A 24,546-nucleotide genomic window follows, 5' to 3' on the forward strand; every position below is an offset into this window, starting at 1 on the left:
ACCTAATTTTCAAAACAACCAATGAGGTAATGTCATCATTGCCTCTATTTTACTAATGGAAAGGGCTGAGTGAGTGACCCAAAGTCACAGCTAGTTAGGTTCCTGACTCTGGAGACTTTCTTAACCATTATAATCCAGTTCTCACTGAATTCTTGTGTATAGTTGAAGTCAGCATTTAGCATTTAATTACATACTATCTTAGCTATCCTTTAAAAAAATAATTTACCTTCCAGTGAGGAAACTACTACAGCAATGTTTTTATTTAAAACTATTTTTCTCTAACATATTTTAAAATTTGAGGAAAATACAAAAAGCCCATATTCATAGGTGATTTTTGCCCTAAAAGTTTTACTAAATGCCTAAAGTATTTAGTAAAAAAAAAAAAGAAAAAAAAGGAAAAGCCTATACATAGGGAAGAAATTAATTGGACTATTCAATCCCAGAGAGTAGTTACAATCAGTAGAAATGAAAATTCTTACTGAGATAAACGATAAATATGCTAATTATTAATAATATTAAATATTTTATAACCAAGTCTCACAATGGAGAGAAGAGTTAAGAATTAAATGCTTAAAATTCAAGGGGACAGGTAGCTTAAAATTATTTTGTTAGGGAGTTAAAATTGGACTAAAAGGGCTATGAGAACTATTGACGAAATTCAATTTATCTTCCTCATCATATAAGCAGCCGTTGAGCCCCTATGATATACCAGCACAATGCTGTTAGTCAATGGGGGAAAAAGGCAGAAAAAGAATTGCCTGCCCTTCTCCCTGTCACCTCTCCAGTCCTTCTTCCTGCTGCCTCCAACCTGTGGCTCCAGGAAAATCAAGTGTATCTGAGCTCAACTAACTGTCTAGGGCCATAGGGAAAGCATATGAAAGTGATCCTTCTTGGAATTACAGCTGGAGGCTGCTTGACATATGCCGGCCTCACAGCATACGGGAGACGCTGGGTTAAGCTGTAAGAACAGCGCTCCACGCCACCAGGCAGTAAATGGATTTCAGTTCCGCTTTAATTTCTAATGAACGGCCATGACTACGCCACACCCAGCAGCAGGAGGAGACAATCCTGCCGCATTGACAGCCTTGTTTAATGGCTGCCTTCCCGCTTATCACACCTCAGCCTGATTAAATTGTTATATAAAGAGAAATGTTTTTGCAATAAATATCTGTCGGGAATTTCAATCGGGTTCCAAGGCCAAAACGACAAACAAAAAAAGAATTGCCTGTCATCAAGAAACTTGTAGCGTAGAAGACAGAGAGACAATCACAAATTGTTAGCTGGAATTGAGTCTACATTGGGTAAGTAGGTTCTAACAGGAGCATGTACTTATTTCTAAAGGAGAGTAGTATTGAATGCCTTCGTTGAGGAAGTGATGCTGTATTTGTTGTGTTCTACAGACGGATGGGTGGTAAGGGGATTTTGGTTGAGCAAGCATCACAAGCAACGCTTGGAGTGAAGATATAACAGTAAATTCAGAAAACTGCAAAAATCTGGGTGAGGCTATAGCAGAGGGCTTGTGGATGCAGGGTGGGGGACCCATCAAGACAGAGTTCTGGAGTAAGCAAGGGACGATCATGAAGGCTTCTGTGCCGAAAAGTGTCCAGTTCATGCTTTTAATCAGGCAATTACATATTCCTGAGTAAAGGTCTGTCACTTTTTCATCTGTCCCACCTCCAGACCTTTTTCTTATATGTAGAAAACTGCCCTTGATTGTAATCTTAGTGGGGCTCAGTAGCCCCTAAGTATCTCTTCTCTTCCCAGCCTCATAAAGCCAGGGTGGAGCTTATGGCAGGCTTAGCCAAGGAGAGGCGTGTTCTTGGCTTAGAATTCATCTGCGGTGGCCCCCAGTGAAGGCTGTTGGTAAGACCCTCTGGTTCCAGTGATATTCAGCAGTAATGGCAATGCTTCCTGGCCAGATGATTTCTATCTAGTTTTTTAAAGCTTCCTTATCTTCTGCCTGTTTTCCAGGTTCACTCTTCCACCCTCTTCTCATTTATGTGATTCCACCTATCATTTTCAAAGAAACCCTTTTTTTGTTGAAACACCCGGAATTATTCTCTGGTATTTATAGCCAAGGAGTCTAGTAGAAAAAGATATCAATACCAGAAATCCATTATTGACATCAGATTATTGGGAAATATTGGGGAATTCACATTGGTTATCTGCATAGCTTAGGTAAAAGGCAGTCAGAACCCTGAAATTATTCAGAGGTAAGAGTCTGGATGACAGTGACCCACAAAAATGGGACATGGGCCCTGTATAGTTACCGGAAATGACACATTTCCTGAGGGTAAGGCTTTGAAAAACCGTACAGTAAGTCCCCTACGTACAAACGAGTTCCTTCCAAGAGCACATTAGTAAGTCCAATTTGTTCATAAGTCCAACAAAGTTAGCCACTGATCTGGAAATAGAGGGCCACCCAAGAATTGGCATAGGGATTAGACAATAAGATACAGATGAGAAGGAGTGGTCATGATTCTCAGCCCCACCGAACCTCCTTTGTTTGCTGAAAGAGCCCCACACTACTTGATTTGTAAAGCAATTCCTTCCTTTTTGAAGATGCAACTAGTTCCTCAACTCAAGGCATTAACTTTAGGAGGGAATTTATCCTTTTCATGCCCCATTCCCCTTAACCTTCAATGATTCCCACCTATAATAAGAAGGAGCAACAGGATATCAATTAGAAAGTAAAATCTAGAGATGGAAATACTGTTATAAATGAACTACAGGAATTGCCTAACGTATATTGGCTAAAAATTGGAAAAGATGGATGGATTCTGAGGGTACTCAACCAAGGAGAGAGAATGATAACATTAGATAAAGCTGAATTAGTTATATGAGTGTACTTTCAGAGACTGTGGATCCATTAACATAGTTTAAGGAGCTGGGAGTCTGTTAGTTTGCTGAAACACCGCAAAATGGAACTCAACGGAAGCATACATTAAATGAAGTTGATTCCTTGGCATAGTATAGAAGCACAAAATAAAAATTTTCACAAAATGGAATTCTTATACTATATGATAAAATGGGTTTTTATCATGTATAATCCACCCATCCATCTTCACCAATTGAGACGTATATTGGAGATGGGAATACCAGTATCTTTAAAAAGATTTTAGTGATGTCCATGAATTGTTGGTGGAAGGCATAGCAATGAAAATTGATTCCCTGATTTCAGTGAGGAAGGGCAAATCTGGAGTGGAAGAGATAACGTAGTGTCACTTAACTACCAATGAGTAAAACAGATACATTTTCCATTAATAGATATCAGGATCAGTACAAAGTCAGAATAGTCTGATCCAAAAAGAACTTAACAGCCAATTGAGAATTAGATTTCTGGGAATGAAAGAGGTGTGAAGTCCTCTGTAGAGCTATTTGATTTGTGAAATTAATAACCCTCCAGAACTGCTCATCAGAGCCTTGAGTGTGTCATTATGACATATGATATGGAACTTCTGCCCTCCACTGAATTTTTAAAACATAGGTAAATCATGGACCTCGAGTCACCAGAATGAAAGAGAGGGCATCTTGTCTTAAATAAGTACTTTGCAATGATATCTCAAGTGTGTGCTACTATTTTTTTTTTTTAACCTAGTCTTCGCCTAAAAGAACCAGAGTTCGTTACCAAAGTAACTGTGCCCTGTGAAAGAAAACATGGTTTTGAAACACAACTAATTCCCAGGGACACAGGACACTTCTGCAGTCCACTACTGAGGGTATTTTGATGTTAAAATGACAAGTGGAGAAGCTACCTTTATCCTTCCCATATTTATTACCCAAGTTCTTGTACAGCTGGAATAGATGACTTCAAAATATGATGGATTCTTACATCAGCTCTGTAACCCATGCAAAAGGAACATTTTGATTGGAAATACCAAGTTGAAAATTGCAGAGCTTTCTACTCCTACAAAAATATTAAACTAATAGCAATAATCCTTCAATAAAAATCAGAAATATTAGTGCCATCTTTAGTGACTTAAAAGTGCAGGGCTAATGATCCTCAGCGGATTCTCATTTGTGTTTAGTAGTGGAAGGATAGTTTGAGAAGATAAAATTGGATTTTCCAAAGTTTAATTAGATGGCAACTTCTGTTGCAACTGCTGTTCCATATGGGGTCCAAATCATTATAGCTCTTAGTACTTTGTATAAAGCAACTGATCTGAATAATGTCTTTCTCCTCTATTCCAATAAACAAAATTACTAGAAGCAGTCTGTTTTATTTCACCAGACAGGAACAGTAATATAATTTTGCCATACTGTTTCTGGATTGTGTTAACTCCTTGGCTTTGTACCACATTATAGTCTGCAGAAATACCATCTCACAGAACATCATGTGATACAACCTAGAGGGTAAACTTTATTAGCTAGATACATTAATTAGACACTTGAATGCCAGCACATTGGAGCCAAATACAATGGAAGAATATAGGGCTGTCAAGTTATTGATTTATTTTAAAGGTTAAGAGGTCTAAGGAAAGTTGGGCTAGCTCTCTAAAGTGAAGACAGCTTGCTGAACCATGTCTCTATGGCCACTAGGAACATGAATAGTCTCTTTGAATTTTGGAGGCCACATGTTACTGCATGTGAGTCTCGTGCTGAGAAGCTGTAAGATTTGAGTTTGTCCCATGGCAAGAGAAGGCTCTCCAGACAGCAGAGGTCACAGTGATCCTGCTACTTATCACTCATCAGATTAAATGATATTTAAAGGGTTCATAGTAGGTCAGGTTGCTATATGTAGTGTGTGGTAAGCCTTAGTAAGAGAATTAAAACCCTAGCTTTCCAAAGCAAGGATATGCTTATATTTAGCAAATAACTACTATCCTTTTAAGAAACTGGACCCAAGGGGAAGCTAAACAACAATTTGACGTTAACTACTCATAAACCTAGTATTACCTGATCTAGCTAGCCTAATCTCAATTGCTCAGCAGTGCTGATTCATCAAGTACACGGGGGCTCATGGGGGCCTTCTCTATGACCAGCTGACTAAGAAGAGTATAAATACAATTATAATTATATAAATTATAATCAAAATTATACGATATGTAGGAAGAAATTGAGAGTGAAATGCTGCAACAGTATAGGACTGATTGGGATGCCCTGGAAGGCAGTTCGATAAGAAGCTAAGGAGAACAAGAATCCATATTTGACTCAATGGATCTCCTCAACATACTGGAGACATTATGAGTCTAATTCTCACTATTCTGATGAAATGCCTTCTTGTAAGAGACCTCATCTGAAGTGCTTTGGAGGCGAGCTTTAAACTAATTGGCTTTCAAGTTGCTCACTTCCTGTTATCTTAGTATCCTCTGAAAGCCAATAGTGCTAAGGTGGAACATTTGTAGAAATGGAGGGAGCTTGAGAAGCTGGAGGAGAACAATCCTAGAGCATATTGGTTCTGGATGGTTGGTAACACAGCTCACCCAAGAATCACAGAGATATTTTTATTTTTATTTTTTGATTAGGTATTCAAAGTCTTCTTGTAGAGTCTTGGAGGAACCGGCACCAGAGAGAGTCATAAATATCAAAATTGAATCAAAACATAAATAGCTTATAAGTGACAGGGTGTGCTACTAGTTTCAGATAAATTTTGGACAGCATAGCCTCAGGATGCTTCATATACAAAGGCTAAACTATGCATGGAAGGTTATTTGCTATTTACTCACAACCAAAAAAATTCATGTTAGCAGTTTTAATAAAAAAATCAAAGTTATAAAAAGTACACTAAGAAGAATATGTGTTGACTTTTTCAATTTATTCCCAATATGTGTGTGTATGTGTGTAATATATATATAAAAGAGAGACAGAATACCTGATCCTTAGCTGACAAGTGCTATTGATTCTCATAGATCTTCTAATAAGGTTACTAGTGCTTCTTCTTAAGTATCAAAATTCAGCAAAGCACCATCAGCTATGTGAGGAATGTTTCCAATGTGAAATACCTCTATAGGTCAAATCAAGCCAAGAAAAAAAAAAGATATCAAGGGAAATGAAATTCTTGCAGGGAGCAGAAAAAAACTCACAATACTATCGAAACCTTGTAGTTTTTAGTCTCGTTTTGAAGAGATTAAAAGAGAAGGTAGTAATTACATAAAATAAAAGAATGCTTTAGGAAGGGAACAACCAGAGAATGTTTCCAAAGTAAATACATGAAGTATGATACAGAAATTTTAAAGAAGACAAAATTAAGGAAATCTGTTGGAAAGCATAAAAATCTTTTGATAATGGAAACAGAAAAGAAGAGATCAAAGATTTAGACAGTGTAAGAAGGAGGTGCACCATCTAAGATTTTCAAAAAGAGAAAATAGAAAAAAATGGATGGACCATATGGACGTGAATTTCTAGATTGAAAGGACTCCCTGGGTACCCAGTGAGTGAGTGAAATACACCCTCTCAAGACATATTGTAATAGTTCAGAAACTGAAGATGAAAGGAAAATCTCAAAAGTTTAATGAGAGCAAAAAAGGTCACATTCTAAAAACTGAAAATTAAAATTTTATTAACCTTTTCTATTTCAACTCAAGAAGCAACAAGACAATCACTTTCTTGAGTATCTTCAAAATTTGGAAGGACCATTATTTCAAATTAGAATTGTATCTAGTCGAAATATCACTTAAGCAGATGGGCTGAGTAAACACATTTTTATAAACGTGACTTCACACACACACAAAAAAAGAGAGGTAACTCACGTGCACAGGAAGTGATCAGAAGCTGTGTTCCCCCAATGCTGTGGAGTTAACCAAGAAAGAAGAGAACACAAGATTCAGAAAGTAACAAGGGATCTAACCCAGGAGATGGCTGAAGGAAGTCCAGGACCACAACAATCTCACTGGACCAGAAACCAAGGATTCTATTATTCATAAGTGTACTTTAAAAGACAGTACTTTGTCAGAGAAAGCTGATTTTGTTGTTTGTTTTTTTTCTTTGACATATTGTTGATTTACTATGTTGTGTTAGTTTCAGAGGTATAGCAAAGTGATTCAGTTATACATACATATATCTATTCTTTTCCATTATAGATTATAAGATATTGAATTTGCATTAGTTTTGACACCTTAGGTAAGCTTAGTTAACATTTGAAGAAATCTTATAATGGAGACTCACTTCATGAATTTTTTAAATATTTGGTGCAAAATAAAGGCCTGTTATGTAACATACAGTTGAACTTATTTTCATCAAACTTAACACCTCTTTGTAGGTTGTAGGGGAAGATTCCTATAGCCCTCATTAATTATGAGTCAACTGAAATGTACCACAAAGAACTTAAAAATTGTCATTTACCAAATTTGCTTAGGTTGGTTTACAACAGCAAGCAAACTGGATTGAAGTAGGAGGATATGGAATTCCAGAAGAAATAGCTCCCAGGAGAAAAAAGTGAACTTAATATTTCTGGTTTTTTTTATGAACACTTTTACCATGTTCTAGATGCTTTAAAAATACTAACTCATTTAATTTTCATAACAATCTTATGAGGCAGTATTATTACTATGATTATTTATATTATTGTTATCCTTAATTTACAGATGAGAAGACTAAGGCAAAGATAAATAATTGTTTAATATTTCACAGCTAGTAAATAAGACAGATTTATTCAAGCCCAAGCAGATCTGACTTTTAACCAGCACACTATGTTACCCTACCCTCTGGGTGCAAAATATTTCCAAAATGGTTTTATAATTCTGTTTGAGAAATAATTCTGTTTCGGAAAATATTAGTGACATAGATATATATGTATACAGAACGTCACATATATATGTATGTCTGTATATATATATATATATATATATATATATATGGCAAATAAGTGCAATACAATGAAGGAATTAAACTAATTTTGCACTGTTTTCTTCAGCAGTAAACAATATTTATATTATGTAATAACATGCAGTAAATATTTAATCAAAGTTTGTGGTATACATACATTAGGAGTTATTGAAAGGAATAATGGTTGCAGGTGGGGTAAGAGTGGGAATGAGCAAATGTGCTAAATCTTTATCTAATTCGGGGGGGTAGGGAAGGGAGGTCCAAGAGGGAGGAGTTATATATATACATATAACTGATTCACTTCATTGTACAGCAGAAACTAGCACAACATAGTAAAGCAATTATACTCCAATAATAAAAATAAAAAAATAAAAGAAAATAGTTGATGTTTAAAATTGATAAGTTAAACAAAAAGTACAAGCAAGGATATTGAAGTAAATGTTAAAAGAAATCCAGAATAGAGTTGAAAACAATGGCCTCTTGGGAGCAGGACTTACACCAAAGTGTGGGGTGGGGGACTGCTTGGTGCATTATCAGTTTTGTAGTAATTTTGACCTTTTAAATGTGTCATTGCTATATTTTAAATGTATTATTTTGAAAACATTTAAATACACATGTATATGCATGTGTGTCAGCTATATATTTTAGTGGATTCCTTTTATATTTTTAAATTTTTTGACAGAATTTAGTTAAACAGGCTAAAATTGATCTATGAAGAGAAAATTATTTCTCTTAGTAAACGTATAGTCAGTTGGACATAAACATAGGTCCTGGGAGCACCTAACAGTCCAACTATTGCTAACATAGAATCATCAGATACATATGCCAACAAATTTGAAATCCTACTAGAGTTTCGTGTCTTTTATACCTTTATGCATCGCCTTCTTTTTTTAAATGTCAACGATCTTTAGGAATGCAACAAGACAAATTCCCCAGTCTAAGACAGTTTAGCAAAGCATCCTCCCTTTTACTAAGAAGTAGAAGCAAGATAAGCAGACAGGAAACATCAAAATGTACTAACAGAAGTAAAAGAGGTTAAGCCACCAAGACTTTGACTCCATCTCAAGTTTCTAGGACTTTTCTCAGGAAGGCCAAGATACCAACTATCACATTCTCTGCTGAAAGAAATTTCTGGGCCTTCTGACATGTTCACCGTCATTATCTTCTTTGATTTTCAAACAACGCTTCATGGTAGTCAGAACAGGTGCATTATGGGTAGACTTAGGCTTACGATGGTTAAATAACCTGTGCCCACATAAACAGCTAGTAAGATGCAACAGGAAGACTCTAACTCACATTTTTTTACCATATTTTGAAGGTTCTTCACTATATTCCTATTCACATAGTAGTTATGCTGATCAAAAAAATCATAATTATCAAAATGATACATGTGCCTTATGCGTTTATTTGTTCATTTGCTTATTTGGTAAATAGTTATTGGATACCTACCATGTCCAAAGCCCCAGGGACTTCTAAAATATTAGTTTGTCATTAGAAGGACAATTTCAAAGCCACATCGTTACACATTAGGCTTCATTTTTCCCTCTTAGCAGAGTCAGATAAGACTGGGCAGAGTCTTCCATTAATTCTTATAACAACTAGCATGACTCAGAGGTTCGCACCATTGTCTTAATTTAATTTATTGAACTTCCACTTAAGCAGTCCTAATGAAGAGTTAAGTCCCCATCCTTCAGGAATCAGTAATCAAAGAAGGGTAGATTGAATTGTAATGGGAAAAATTAAGACACAGACAAACAGAGATTATACTAACAGCAGAAGACATCCTATATTTTAGTCTGGAAACAATGATACCAAACCTGGCAAGCATTGTAGATGATCATTTTAATTTATATCATGTCTCCCAGCGTCCTTAAAATGTGATTGCTATCATATGCTCACAAAATGAGAAGGAAGAGTTGAGAATGATTTCCAGATTTCTGGTTTAGGAGACTGAATAAGATGATAGCATCACTCAAAAGTATAAAGTGACAAGAGCAGTTAAAGGGAGATAGTGAATTTCATTTTAGATATATGGCTGTGAGACCTGCAACAGGAGATGTCTAGAAAGCAAGTGGATACACACATTGGAGTGCTGTTTTTCTTCCGTAGGCTAGATTGAAGAAAGAGCCTCAGGAGTCATCATAATAAAGGGAATGGTTAAAACCTTGGAATCGTTTAAAAATCTTTGAGATCTTAGAATCTCAAAGAGACTTAAATGCTAGAAAAGCTTTTTAAAAAACTGTTAGAGGAAACAGAGAGCTTCAGAACATAGATAGAGAGAAGTCACAAAGAAAGGGGAGGAAAAACTAGGAGAGAATGTAGTCCAAGAAACATTTTATTAAAGGGGTGGGTCTGCATTGCCAAAAGTCACAAGTCAAGTAGGCGAAACACTAAAAGACTTCAACAGATTAGTAAATATGAAGGTTATTGCTTTTTTGTTGTTGTTGTTAGAGCAATGTGAGGGAAGCAGAGGGATTAGAAACCTTATTTTGACGGGTGAATCATGGGTGGAATGGTGAATAAGAAACAGAAATTGGAGGCAGCCAATGTACAACTAATTTTCCTACAATGGACACATAGCAAAATTTGTGTAATAGAATTAAGAAATGACTAAAATAAGTTTGGCTAAAAAAGAAAATTAAGAAATAAGAGAGTAGCTAAAGCGGGCCGTGCAGATTCAGACATCATCTGTTGTTTTATACTGAGGGTTTAGAAAAAGAAGAAAGAGAAAAGGAAAAGTGCAGTAGAGAGAGGAGATCATTGTGACAAAAGCAAATTAACACTTGATTTTTTTCTTAAAATATGATAGAAGTGTACCTGTTGGGCTACTAAGAGATCATGTCTGAATTTGATCTTAAGCTATCAAGGCCTTGAAAATTAAAGGTATTTTTCAGTTGAAAGTGTAGGGCTAATGCTACAGAAAGGCTAACATTTCCTAATCATTTACAACAAATTAGGGCCAACCTTGCGAGGTAGTCCAGCAGTATGTTTTTTTTGTTTTTGTTTTTTTGCGGTACGCGGGCCTCTCACTGTTGTGGCCTCTCCCGTTGCGAAGCACAGGCTCCGGATGCGCAGGCTCAGCAGCCACGGCTCACGGGCCTAGCCGCTCCGCGGCATGTGGGATCTTCCCGGACCGGGGCACGAACCCGTGTCCCCTGTATCGGCAGGTGGACTCTCAACCACTGCGCCACCAGGGAAGCCCCCAGCAGTATGTTGTAGATGACAAAACTGTGTTTAGGAGAAAAGAAGTAAGTGGTTCAGAAAAAATTTTTTGAGTCCAGTGCTCTCCCCTCTTCACTGTGTTCTATCTTTGATAATATTTATGTGGGCAGTGTTGAATGAGTGATATCAATACAACTCCCTTTTCCCAGAATACGATAGATTTTGAAAAACAAAATGATTACAATCAATCAGCAGGGTAATATCTGAAAATGAGATTTTCAAAACTTTTTGTCTTTCCTTAAGAGGCATACCATTTTTTTCCCTCAAATTACAAGAACTGGAAGACATATTATCCTAAACTTGTATGTTAAAGAAAAACAAAAAACAAAACAGTGCAGCAGAATGTCCTATAATGGCCTAAATGCAGAACATCTTTTATAATGCAGGAAAGAAAAATCTCATTTTAATAATTATTTGGAATAAAGCTTCCACTATGAAATAGAGACACAAAAATTATTTCTATAAAACAATTATTTCTATACACCATATTTAGTGCCAACATCAGGTAGAGCTTTCCTGATTTCACTTTTAAATTTTTCAAATACATTTTTTATCTTTTACCCCTTGACCAAAAACAATATATCTAAATGTAATCCCAGCATCTGTTTTATACAAAAAAATGAATAAAATATTTCCATATAAACAGAAAACATTGGTCTTTATGTCTTTGTATCCAATTTTTTAAAAAGATCATCTAGAGAAAAATGCTTTAAAATCTTTTTGTTGTAGTTGAAATCAAAACTGCTTTTAGTTTCTTGCTGTTAGATCAGGTCTCCAGATCAGTGCATTACAATATCTTTGGGACTGTGAACTCAGAATGAAAGTTGCACTGAATTTTGTTATAGGTTCTTGAGATTAAAGTCAGAATTTCCTGTGCTGGGCTGTCTAGGTACTGAGGTGCTGTGGTTGTTGGAGGGGTTAAAGCTGGAGCCATGGATGCATATATATTAGGGAGGATTCACCAAAACACGACAGTGGAGCCTGGGTCAATCCATTACTTTGAATGAGCAGTGACCAATAGAAAGGGACGAGGAAGATCCAAGAAAACTGAGGTAAGCGGTGTTCTGAAGCTCTGTCAAAGTGGAAACAATAGATCAAAGGTGTTCATGGTGACTGGTCAGAGGAGGTTTTCTTTTTTCTCGTAGGAGGCTAGACAGCATAAAATAAAAACAAATTCTTCTAGTCAAAGTTTTTTTTTTTTTTTCTTAACTGATTTTAGCAAACTTCAGATCCAGACACAGGACTCAGCGATACATTCCTGGACAGCAAGGTAAACTATTTTACGCTTTTCAAAACTCTTAAAGTTAAGAATTCAAAGTTATGATTCATCAGAGGCAGGGTTACTGCTTCAATAACTAAAGCAAATCCCTATTCTGAAAAAAAAAATAATGTTTTAATGTGTCTCTGTTGGAAGATGACCAGAGCAGTATTCTGCAATCGCAAGAAATTTGACAGCTTGCAGAAGCTGCCCTGTGCTTGTCATTTCCCTCGATTTAGGGCAAAATTGAAAGATCAGCATTTCTAAATGATGCTGATTTTATCTCTTCCTAAGGAATCAGTGAAATTTATTTGGTCTTTATTACCAAGTGTTTGAACTAAATGTACATTGATAAGAACGTTATTGTTATATAGATACATATTATTTTCCTGTTGGGATAGTTCTTTGTTCCCATAACCTTGTTGAAACTCAACGGGGAGGATTTATGTCTTTTAAATGTATCACATATCAGTAAGTGTTAACCTTTGCTCTGTTAGCATCCATACTGAAAATATGGAGATCCACCTGTATCCTGAGCATGTTCTTTGTTTTGTTTCTTATCAACCATAGTAACACTGCTTACTTATGTAAGTGTGATATATATCTGTATCAACATCTATAGCTATATCTATATAGAGAGTTTCATAATCCAAATTTCTTGGCTAAACAACTTGATCCTCTACTTAAAATATTAGAAGTCTTTCCCTAAACCCCCAAAATAAAACTTACCTGAGAAGTTGAGCAACAGAGCAAGAGATTAATCACACATTTTTCTTCAAATCCTAAAATTTTCCTTCACAAAAAGTTGCTAAAATGTTCTTTGATCTATTTCTTTGGTTGAAGGGCCAAAGAGCCTGGGAAATCTCATCCAGATGTTCTGCTCATTTAGGAGTAAAAGTGAAAACATATGCCAACTTCTTAGGAACAACATAGACTCTAAATTTGAGTTATTAAAAGGTCACTTTTTTGTACTCTGTGTGTTCAACTCTGGATTTCAGTTAACTTCCTTGCATTAAATAGCTTGAAATGGAAAAGCACTTAAGAGTTCCTAAAATTTGCTTTTTCTTTCTTGGTTTTCATTGTGATTGGGTTAAAACCAGAAAGTTACAAGTTGGTGAGTCAGTTTCAGTGTTTGCAAAAATGCTTTGCAGATAGTGCCCACTAAATAGATGGGTATTCGTTGATAAATATGCATAAAATGCTGACATGTCTTTACCTCCCCACCCCCCTTGAAGAAGCAATGTTTATGGATCATTTTGGCGCATGCAGTTATCTAAAGGTCAAGATCGTTAAACATCTGACAATTGTATCCCTTACTCTAGGTACTAAAATGGCAACCACAATCTGTTTCATCATCTGGGTGTTATTCATAACAGATACTGTATGGACTCGAAGTGTGAGACAGGTTTATGAGGCAAATGATCCAGAGGACTGGATGATGCATGACTTCCATTGTCCCAGGGAATGTTTCTGTCCCCCCAGTTTCCCTACCGCTTTGTACTGTGAAAACCGGGCTCTCAAAGCAATCCCTGCTATACCATCAAGGATCTGGTATCTTTATCTTGAAAACAACCTGATAGAAACCATTCCTGAGAAGCCATTCGAGAATGCCACCCAGCTGAGATGGATAAATCTAAACAAGAACAAAATAACCAACTATGGAATTGAAAAAGGAGCCCTGAGCCAACTGAAGAAGCTGCTTTTCTTATTTCTGGAAGATAATGAGCTAGAGGAGGTACCTTCTCCATTGCCAAGAAGTTTAGAACAATTACAATTAGCTAGAAACAAGGTGTCCAGAATTCCTCAAGGGACCTTTAGCAATCTGGAGAACCTGACCCTTCTTGACCTGCAGCACAATAAACTATTAGACAATGCCTTTCAAAGAGACACCTTTAAAGGACTCAAGAACCTCATGCAGCTAAATATGGCTAAGAATTCCCTGAGGAATATGCCACCAAGATTACCAGCCAACACTATGCAGCTGTTTTTAGACAACAATTCCATTGAAGGAATACCAGAAAATTATTTTAATGTGATTCCTAAAGTGGCCTTCCTGAGACTCAACCACAACAAATTATCAGATGCTGGCCTCCCTTCTAGTGGTTTTAATGTATCATCAATTCTAGATCTTCAACTGTCTCACAATCAACTCACAAAGGTCCCCAAAATCAGTGCTCATCTGCAGCACCTTCACCTCGATCATAACAAAATTAAAAGTAAGTAACCATCAGGGTGTGTCTTTGACTAAGATATTCATGGTTATTAAATTTATTCTATATCTTCTTTAAGAATATCAATAATGTTCATTTTCTCTCCAGCTCTCATGCCCTTAGATATTTTTTTAGTGTATTTTCAAGTTTTGTCTATTCACAGACAGTGTCGATGAACCAAGAAGTTCAAATGTTCAAATTGCAAATTGAAAAGTGTATTTTAGTAATCTACAGAGGGCTATTACCTGTTGGAGAAACTAAATGTCTCTATCTTCTTTTACTCTGAGGAGATTCTGATATTTCTGCCTCGGTGGGCAGACTTATTGAAGAAAGTGTACCCCAGCCACAAGCAACCTCATGAATAGTAATAGAAGGAATATGATTTAGGAGGTATCAGGAAGGGACCTCTGTCCTGAAACCTATAGGACAGCTGATGCCTACAATCACCCTAGTTAGAATGTCTGCTTTAGATCAGTGGGTTTCTCAAACTTTAGAGTACACAAATGGATGGCCCCATCACAGAGCTTCTGGTTGAGTAGGTCTGGTGGGACCTGAGACTTTTCATTTCTAGCAAGTTTCCTAGGGATGCTGAGATTGATGTTCTGGGGACCATACATGGGAAACCAATATTGTACTTTAAGGCTTTGCTCAATTGAAATTGAAATAAATTCCCTGGAAGTTGGCAACTCCTTAGGACTAATGGCAGTCAACAAGGTAGAATATACACTCCTTTCCTGAAAATAGCTTTTTTTTTAAACATCCTTATTGGAGTACAATTGCTTTACAGTGTTGTGTTAGTTTCTGCTGTATAACAAAGTGAATCAGCTATATGTAGACATATATCCCCATATCCCCTCCCTCTTGCGTCTCCCTCCCACCCTCCTTATCCCACCCCTCTAGGTGGTCGCAAAGCACCGAGCTGATCTCCCTGTGCCATGCGGCTGCTTCCCACTATCTATCTATTTTACATTTGGTAGTGTATATATGTCAATGCTACTCTCTCACTTCGTCCCAGCGTACCCTTCCCCCTCCCCGTGTGAGAGATGAGTGCAAAGTGTCTTGGAGGCAGAGGTGCCATGAAGGGAACAAGTGGTTATAGAAAGAAGGGGCTGGAGACGTTACAGGCAAACTTAGCATCTTCACAATTATGCCTGAGACCAGGATGACTCAGGTGTAGATGCAGACGATATCTTGGTCCAGCTACAGGGGATGATACCAGCCTGGCAAGTATCCATGCATGCTCCACCCTAGCACAAGCCCTTTGGAAAGCTAATCTTGAAGAGGTTTCTGAACAACCTTATAAAATACATCCCTAAAATGAGAATCAATTGGATAGTTTGCAGGAAAATGACACAGATAATTGTCAGAAGGTTGTGCTGCCTGCTTATTACTCACTAAACTTTTCATTAAGCAAATAATTACATAAACATCCAACCTATAAGAATAGACTATTTTGCACTGGGTACTCTTCAGTTTTTCAGTATTTTTTGGTTTTTTTCTAACAGCATACTTGAGCATAAAATCCAGGAACTCATGAGCAGGCTGCTCCCACCGCAGTGAGTTTTTTCCATGGTGATGAGACACATTGTTTAATCTTGTAGTTAAAGCAAAAGATGCAACAGAAAAAAAAAATGTTAATAGCTGAATCTGTGCACTGAACCCAATAGTACAGCAGCTAATATCAACCTAAATAAATGTAATTTTTTTTCCTGATGAAAGTTCTGTGCTTCTACAGGTGCATTCCTTACCTGACAGCAAAAGTCCCATAGACATTTGATGTAGGAAGTTAATTTAAAGGGATTCCACATAGAGCACATTTGTGAATTGGGAATTCCCCTGAAGTGGGAACTTGAGAATGAGAGTGTTCAGGAGTGAGATAGCAAAATTCAGCACATAGTTGGGCACCTATGCTAGGTACTTACATAGTTTTACAAAGTTACACAAAGAAGAGGACTCTGTTCTTCCTCCACTTTTATTTTAGAGCGTTTTTTTCAAAGTTTTCTCATATATTTCTATTTTCCAATCATTCTCATACCTTAATGTGCATCAGAATCACCTGGAGGGCTTATAAAACACAGGCTGCTGGGCTTCAGCCTCTGGGTTTCCCACCTAACAGGTATGGGGTGGGGTCTAACCACGCAGTTCTCAGGTAGTATGGACGCTGCTGGTCCAGGGACCACACTTTAAGAACCACAAATTAATCATCAAAAGAACCTTGTGTGCTATTATTAGGAATTTCTGAAGAAAGAAAAACTGAGGCTCAACTAAGTGAGGCTATTTTTCCAAGGACAAAGGATAAGTATAATAGCCAGGACCTGAACCTAAGGTTTCCCATATTAGGTGTTTTTTCCCCCACTCCAACGTTATTATCATAGCACATTTTTCTTCAATGCCTAGAATATGAGACTTAAGACAAATTTCTATCAATAGAGGTAAAAATCGTTTTCACAGCAACAACATCAACAAAGAGAAATTGATTTACTTGCTGCTTAATGTAGATATCAAGCATGGTCATTTCTATATTCCAAGAAAAGAAATGGAAGAGAAGAATTTCCCTGGCAAGAGTTCTTGGCTCACCATTATATCACAATGCATTATAATAACTGCTAAAGTACTTACTTCTTCTTACCTCATAATCTAGTCTAGTTGTTAATGAAGTGGTTGCCAAGAAACATACCTCTTATATGAAGAGTTCTCAGAATTTATAGGACAGTGAACTTTTCTTGTCCAAAATGATGGAAATACTTATTTCTTCTGAACACCTTAGGGGGCTTTAAATTTGACAAAAATGTTATCTATTCGAACAAGTTACTTCTTGGTACTCTCAGAAACATTATAATTAATTTATGAAAATATAATTAAATTTAGAATGCTTGTTTTTACATTCTATTTATTCACACATGCATGGGTTATGGGTCATGAGGGTGATAAGGATAGGAGATAACACATCAGAAAGGACATAATCTCTCCAGCAGGCAAGGGACCCTGTGTAGTAGGAAAGGGATGAGGCTGGGACTCCGCTCTGCCTCTTACTTGCTGAAATATCTGGTGCACATTGCCTTACCCGTCTGAACCACTCTTTCAGCAATGCCCAGGTGGGGAGAATAATAATGTTGCCCAATACAGGTTGTGTCATGATAAGGTTATAATATATGTAAGAAAAAATACCTTGATGAATATAAATCTGCTATACAGGGTCATTATTTTTAGCAAGTTGAATTCACAAAATGGCATAAGATCAGAACAAAGCACCCTCACTGTAAGCATAAAATCCTTCAGAACAAGTCAGTGTGCACAAAAGGAAGGTCATTGCCAAAGTTAGTTGGGTCTTATCTTCTAAGGGAAGATCTCTTCCTCAAAACAGTTTCAAAATAGGATTTAAGAGTACATGAATTCATGGTTGAGATCAGCTATTATGCACACTTGTCAGAATTTCGCTGGTTTAAGAGGCTTTCTCTCCTGAATGCTCCTAACTTCAGTATAGACATTGATGCCAAGGGCTCTGATCCAAGGCAGGTGCATGATTTCTCACATCTTAACCATATGAAAAGGCTGACGGGATAGTTCCTGGTTTGAATTTTTGTAATTCAGTTCTTGGCAAATGTTTCCTTTCCAATTAAATACACTTAAGTATGGAGATTCAAGGTTGTTTTCTGCAAATATCACATATGTAAAGTTATATTAATTGCACTTTATAAAAAACTTATCATCATGTACTACTAGTTTGAGTGTTTGCATTTTTTTAAGGTAACTTTCAAGCACCTTCTCTAATAATAGACTGGCTTTCTTCCTTTGCATCCATACTCCTCCATTCCACCATGCACCTACCCATTCTTTCAGTACCAACTCTGCACCATTGTTTCCACCTCTAATGCCCCAATACTACCTTTCTCATTCTACAGTAATCAAATCATGCCTTATCTGGCTTGCTAAAGGAATAAGACAAGTGATATATCTTATACACCTTTTTTCCATCACAACTTTTAACAATATGTCCTTTCTAGTGCTCTGTATTAAGCATAGCAAAGTATGGACTGAGATGACTATGTGTACGTTGCACATTTTTTCAGGGTTACTTCTATAAAACAGATATGCATAACTTCCAGCTTACACGAAAAGGGTTTGTCTCTCTGCCACTTTCATAGACCAGGCCACTAGACCCTCCATAGGACTGTTATAATAGCTCTTGGTCTTCCCATCCTTAGTCTCTTGTATTCCAGTTCATTTATTCACGCTTTCTTTGTCTCCGTAGATGTGAATGTCTCTGTAATATGTCCTACCACTCCTATCACATTGCCTGCGGAACACGATTCCTTCAGTTATGGACCTCATCTTCGCTACCTCCGTCTGGATGGAAATGAAATCAAACCACCAATCCCAATGGATTTAATGACCTGCTTCAGGCTCCTTCAGGCTGTCATTATTTAAAATGTCTTCAACAATCTAAAATTCATTTAATGAGTTCATATTTCTGACCTGAAATTTGGTTGCCATTCATAGGTTTAAGATAAAAATCACTTTTCTAATTGCTTATGGCCACCATTTTTATTTGTATAGCTTACTTTTTTTCTATTCAAAGTTGCTTTTCCCCATGATATGTAGCACAGACTGCTTTTCTTTAATTAGTAAAACAGACACAGAGTTAAGATAGTTTATCAGCTCAAAGATAGTTCCTTTTTGTCTCTCTCACAGCTTATTAATACCAAATAATACAAATACATTGTGATTCAATAGGAAGGATATATTTGTTTGCAAATGTTCAAAATTGCTTATGCAGATATTATATTCACAGTATAAACACAACATCTAACAGGAGGTAGGAATTTCTAGAGAAAATGAAAAAATGAGGTATTTCTTTATCATAATTATAAAGAAATAATTAAATTCAGATTGTTAAGTAACATTTGTAAGTATAAGTCTGGTACTTAGCTCAAGAATGGGTATGAGGGCTTCCCTGGTGGCGCAGTGGTTGAGAGGCCACAACAGTGAGAGGCCCGCGTACTGCAAAAAAAAAAAAAAAAAAAAAAGAATGGGTATGAAATGCATCGGATACTTTATAACAAGAAAATTCTAGTCATTTAATGTCAAATAACAGAGCAATAGTCATTTTTAGTTCATTATACCTATTTCTTAAATCTGCTGTTCTTAGATATAGTACAGTGTACTCTAGTAATTAAAGTTCTACATTTATTGTAACACATTTCTGACAGAATCTTAGTGTTTTAACACTTGAAATCCACTTGAATTGCAAATTGTTCAGTCTTATATTTGCCAGTGCTTTTTGGATTTCTGAAATAAAAAGAGTGAATGCTTTCCAACAAAACAGAAGTAAAATATTTATTTCAGGAGGCTTATTCACAAGTCTTATTAAGAATATATTTTTAATAAAAAGTGTTATAGTAACAATTAGTTCCATTTTTCTAGCATGAGTACATTAAAATATATTTTCTCCTACCCGTTTTCCTTTTATCCAGTGAACACAAGAAAAAATTTATATTCTAATCACTTGACATAATATACCTGTTTCTCATGAGTCAAAAACAAAACAAAACAGGATTTTGTTAAGTAACAAAGTACAGTTTTCTTATATTTCTGATTTTGTTAGGTATATGTTATTAACAATAAATATTCCATGCTGATTAATACATCTATTTATATATATTTTTCCAGACATTATTCTGAAAAATTCTATAAATATATTTCCTTGGAAAAAGGATCATATACATTTGTGAATCACCACATTAATGAAAGCCCAACATGTTACTTTAATCCAAGGCTTCTCAGAAAATTAATATGTTACTTTGTTAAGTGAATTCCCAAGAAGAAAAAATGATGTGCAGGATTGCCTATGTATTTTCATACCAAAATTTATTTGGGGGTGGGAGGAAAGAACAATGAACATACATTGAACAGTTTTTTAATGCTGGCTGAAGGCAAGACATTAAGAAAAAGAATAAGTTTAAAATACTTCAAAGCACGTAAAGAAAATTATGAAAATAATGTCATATAAAATTATGTCATAAAAATACAGGTAATCAGATATTGTTAGGCTGGGGGAAAAGAATATGTTAACAGAAACATAATAACTTTAAATATTTGAAAACTTGCTATGTGAAAAGGGGGATGACACATATTCCAGGAAGCTCCAAAATGAAAGTAAGTAGAACATATGAGTGAAATTTATAAGGAGCCATATTTCATAGCTAGCTAAGGAAGAATTTTCTAATATTTGATCAGAGTCACCCAGCGATGGAAGCAGCTTTTCCTAAGGTACAGTTACCTACCACTGAAACTGTTCAGAGAGACAATTCAAGAGAAAGGATATAGCACAGGGAATTATACCCATTACCTTGTAATAACCTATAATGGAATATAATCTGCAAAAATACTGAATCACTATGCTGTACACCTGAAACTAACACAATATTATAAATCAGCTATACTTCAATTAAAAAAAATGAGAGAAAGGATGTGAAAAGAATTCCTGATCTGAAAGCAAAATTGTAAAATATTCTTTCTAGACCTTTTCAACTCTAAGAATTTTCAGCCTTCCTTTTTTTCTTTCTGTCTTTCCTTCCTGTCTTTTTTCTTTATTTCATAAAATATATATTGAGTGCCATATATATAATAGACCAGGGGTCCCCAGCTGGTCCTTGGCCTGTTAGGAACGGGGCCGCACAGCATGAGGTGAGCGGCGGTGAGTGAGCGAAGCTTCATCCTCCACTCCCTATCTCTCATATTACCTCCTGAACCATCCCCCCACCCCCCCCACCGCCTCAACACCTGGTCCATGGAAAAGTTGTCTTCCACGAAACCAGTCTTTGGTGCAAGAAAGGTTGGGGACTGCTGTACTAGACTATACTACACACAGGGAATATAAGTGTGCACGATTTATACTACAGTGGGTGAGACACAAATTAGCTACATAATCACAAAAATATGTAAAATTTCATCTGTGATAAGTTATATTAACAGAGAGCTGCATGGTGCAAAGGAATCTGAAAGGAGGATTTCCTAAAGAAATAATGGTTAAGGAAACACATAAAGCATGAGAAGTATTTAACCACACAGACTGAAAGGGGAGAATATTCCATGCCATGTTTAAAGAGTCTATAGTCCTAAGAACAATCTGGAAGTCACTGAAGAGTTTTAAGTCATAAGAGATTACATTCATTGAGGTAATATCACGTAGTGGGGTAAAGAATATTAATACTGAAGCTAAAATTGCTGAGTTCAAATGCCAGCTTCACTGTCCTGTGGTCCTGGGCAGAATCTTTAAATTTTCTGTGTCTCAGTTTCTCCTAATCTATAAAATGAGGACAAATAATAATACCTACCTTATGGTGAGAATTAAATGAGTTACAATATGTAAAGTGCCTTGAAGAGTGCTTAACACGTGGTAAGTGATAAATAAGTGTTTCTTATTATCATTGGGTGCATATGTATATAATATAAATAGATAGAGATATGTACTAGATAGATATATACAATATATTTATGCACATACACAAAAGTTTCTTCTTGGCTCAGTGAGTGAAACAATTTGGAGGAAACTAAGACTAGACATGAGGAGATCAGTTAGGATTTTAATACAAATTAGAAAAAAATGGTTTCTCGAAGTGTAAGTTCACTGATTGTGGTGGTAGAAGTAGAGAGCAGTGGACACTGTGAGAAAATCAGGAGGTAAAATTATTAGGATCTGATGGCTGATTGGACACATGGGAAGAGAGCAAGGAGGTGAGATGTTTTCTGACATGCATAATTGAATAGATGGCAGTACATTTCCTAAGGAGAAGACATTTAGAAGAGAAGATCATGAGTCTGATTTTAGACGTTGTTAGTTTGAAATTATTTTTATTTATCCAAGAGGAGATGTCATGTAAGTTGTTAAATGAGGTCTATGAGAGGCCTGAATAGATATAGAAACATGTAGGAGAAATTTTCTAAATGTTATTGATATTTCCAATAATTTTGGAAGAATTCTGCATTTAAATATCCATGCTCCCATGAGGTAAGACTGAGTCAGGGACAGAGGATGGATTAGGAGAATGCACACATAACTCTCAGCATTGACACATGAAGCTATGAGGAATAGAATGAGCTTTCTAAAATCAATTCCTTCATTTTTAATTTTTTAATATATGCACAAAGTTACTAGAATGTCCCTAAAATTTACAAATCTTGATGTATACATTGTGACTATTAAGAAAATCAAGAAGAATAGGAGATGGGATTATAATATGGGATGGGATCATAATAAACTCTCAGTCCCTCATTTATGGCCCTAACTAAAACACAGAACAAAACAAAACAACATTATCCATGATCTCTGCATGTAAATACCATGAACATATAGGCAAAAAAAAAGAAAGAGAAAAGGCAGTGTCCAATGATAATGAGAAATGTATTTGCAAACAATGATGTTTAAAAAAATAAAGATGGGGGGCTTCCCTGGTGGAGCAGTGGTTGAGAGTCTGCCTGCCGATGCAGGGGACACGGGTTCGTGCCCCGGTCCGGGAAGATCCCACATGCCGGGGAGCGGCTGGGCCCGTGAGCCATGGCCGCTGAGCCTGCGCGTCCGGAGCCTGTGCTCTGCAACGGGAGAGGCCACAATGGTGAGAGTCCCGTGCACCGCCAAAAAAAAAAAAGATGGACTTTTGGTAGTAAGAACTTTATAACAGAATTTTTTATTTGATTTCCCTTAAAAAAAAAAAAAAAAAAAAAAACTAGACAGAACAACTGGCATGGTGGAAGAAAATTCCCAGATGACATCTTTGACAAAACTGGTGTCAAAGAATCCAATGAATTCTCCCAAATGGTTGAATGTAAATGTGTGTGTGTGTATACTGATAGATAGATAGATGAGAGATGAATATATGTAGATACTTAAAACTTAAAATGTTCTAGGAACCATGCATTGGCAAGGAGGAGTATAAAGTTTATTGGTTAAAGTTAGGATTGTATATAATATATAAGGAATAATTTTTTAAATAAACTTAACCACAATATATAGGTAAAGAATGTATAACTGTCAAACTAATATAGAGAAAAATAGAAGGACAAAGAGTATTTATTGAGTCCAAAAGAAGGCAAGAAGAGAAAAGTAATAAAAGGACAATAGAATGCATCTAAAAAAGTAGTGTATTTGAAGCCATGTATTACCATGTATATTGGTAATTACATGGTACAGTGGTTAGGAGCTTGTACTTTAGAGGAAAAAGATTGAGTTTCAAATTCTGCCTGTGACATTTACTAACTATTTGATCTTTGGAAAATGTCTTAACATTTCTAAGCTTTGGATCCTCATCTGCAAAATAGAAAACAATATCTACGATCTTACACTTTTGCTATGGAGAAAAGAGAGAGAACAGATGTGCAGTTCTTGTCACCTGACACATAAAAAGTACCCGATAACTGATAGGTAGAAAGTTTATTGTAAGTAGGGACTCCAGTACACAAAATTGCACACATTTTCTCCAAACCAGACCATTTTACAAATAAGGAACTGAGAAAAATGATTAAACTGATCCAAGTTATAGGTTTTAAGTTTTAGTGCATTGGGACGGTAAACAATGAAATGGAGTTGAGGGTTAAGGAGTGGGGCCAGTGAACCATGAGACTGAAGTTGGATAGTGAAAGAGATGAAATCAGGAGGGGACAAGAAAATTGGAAGAAATAAGACTGAAGTACAGGGCTTCCCTGGTGGCACAGTGGTTGAGAGTCCGCCTGCCGATGCAGGGGACGTGGGTTCATGCCCCGGTCTGGGAAGATCCCACATGCCGCGGAGCGGCTGGGCCCGTGAGCCATGGCCGCTGAGCCTGTGCGTCCGGAGCCTGTGCTCCACAACGGGAAAGGCCACAACAGTGAGAGGCCCGCGTACAGCGCAAAAAAAAAAAAAAAAAAAATAAGACTGAAGTACAGGTTTGAGGGGAATTACAGAATACAAGACCTGGAAGAAAATGAGTGATCTGAGCTTGGGAGACTATACCTTAAAATGTCTTGGGTCCCAATGCTAAGACATGAGATTCTCGGTGTGGCTATGGAAAGGAACCACTAAAATGAGGAAGTGAATGTCACTGGGGTCAAAGAGAC

At 36.5% G+C, this 24,546-nt stretch overlaps 1 protein-coding gene across 2 annotated transcripts; it reads left to right on the plus strand.

The window, feature by feature from the left end:
• The first annotated feature begins 317 nt into the window (after positions 1-317).
• KERA (keratocan) lies at positions 318-19,589 on the plus strand. Of its 2 annotated transcripts, none has more exons than XM_079937897.1 (3): positions 318-1,301; positions 12,206-12,256; positions 13,567-14,795. In XM_079937897.1, the coding sequence occupies exon 3, from the start codon at positions 13,575-13,577 to the stop codon at positions 14,466-14,468; it is 894 nt and encodes a 297-aa protein (XP_079794023.1). In that variant the 5' UTR covers positions 318-1,301; positions 12,206-12,256; positions 13,567-13,574; the 3' UTR covers positions 14,469-14,795. The 2 variants fall into 2 exon arrangements, with proteins under 2 accessions (XP_079794023.1, XP_079794024.1); XM_079937898.1 differs by lacking the exon at positions 318-1,301 and adding an exon at positions 18,707-19,589 and having other exon boundaries at positions 12,211-12,256; positions 13,567-14,460.
• The last annotated feature ends 4,957 nt before the right edge of the window (positions 19,590-24,546 follow it).

Source organism: Stenella coeruleoalba (assembly GCF_951394435.1).
Source record: "Stenella coeruleoalba genome assembly, chromosome: 11".
NCBI lineage: Eukaryota > Metazoa > Chordata > Mammalia > Artiodactyla > Delphinidae > Stenella > Stenella coeruleoalba.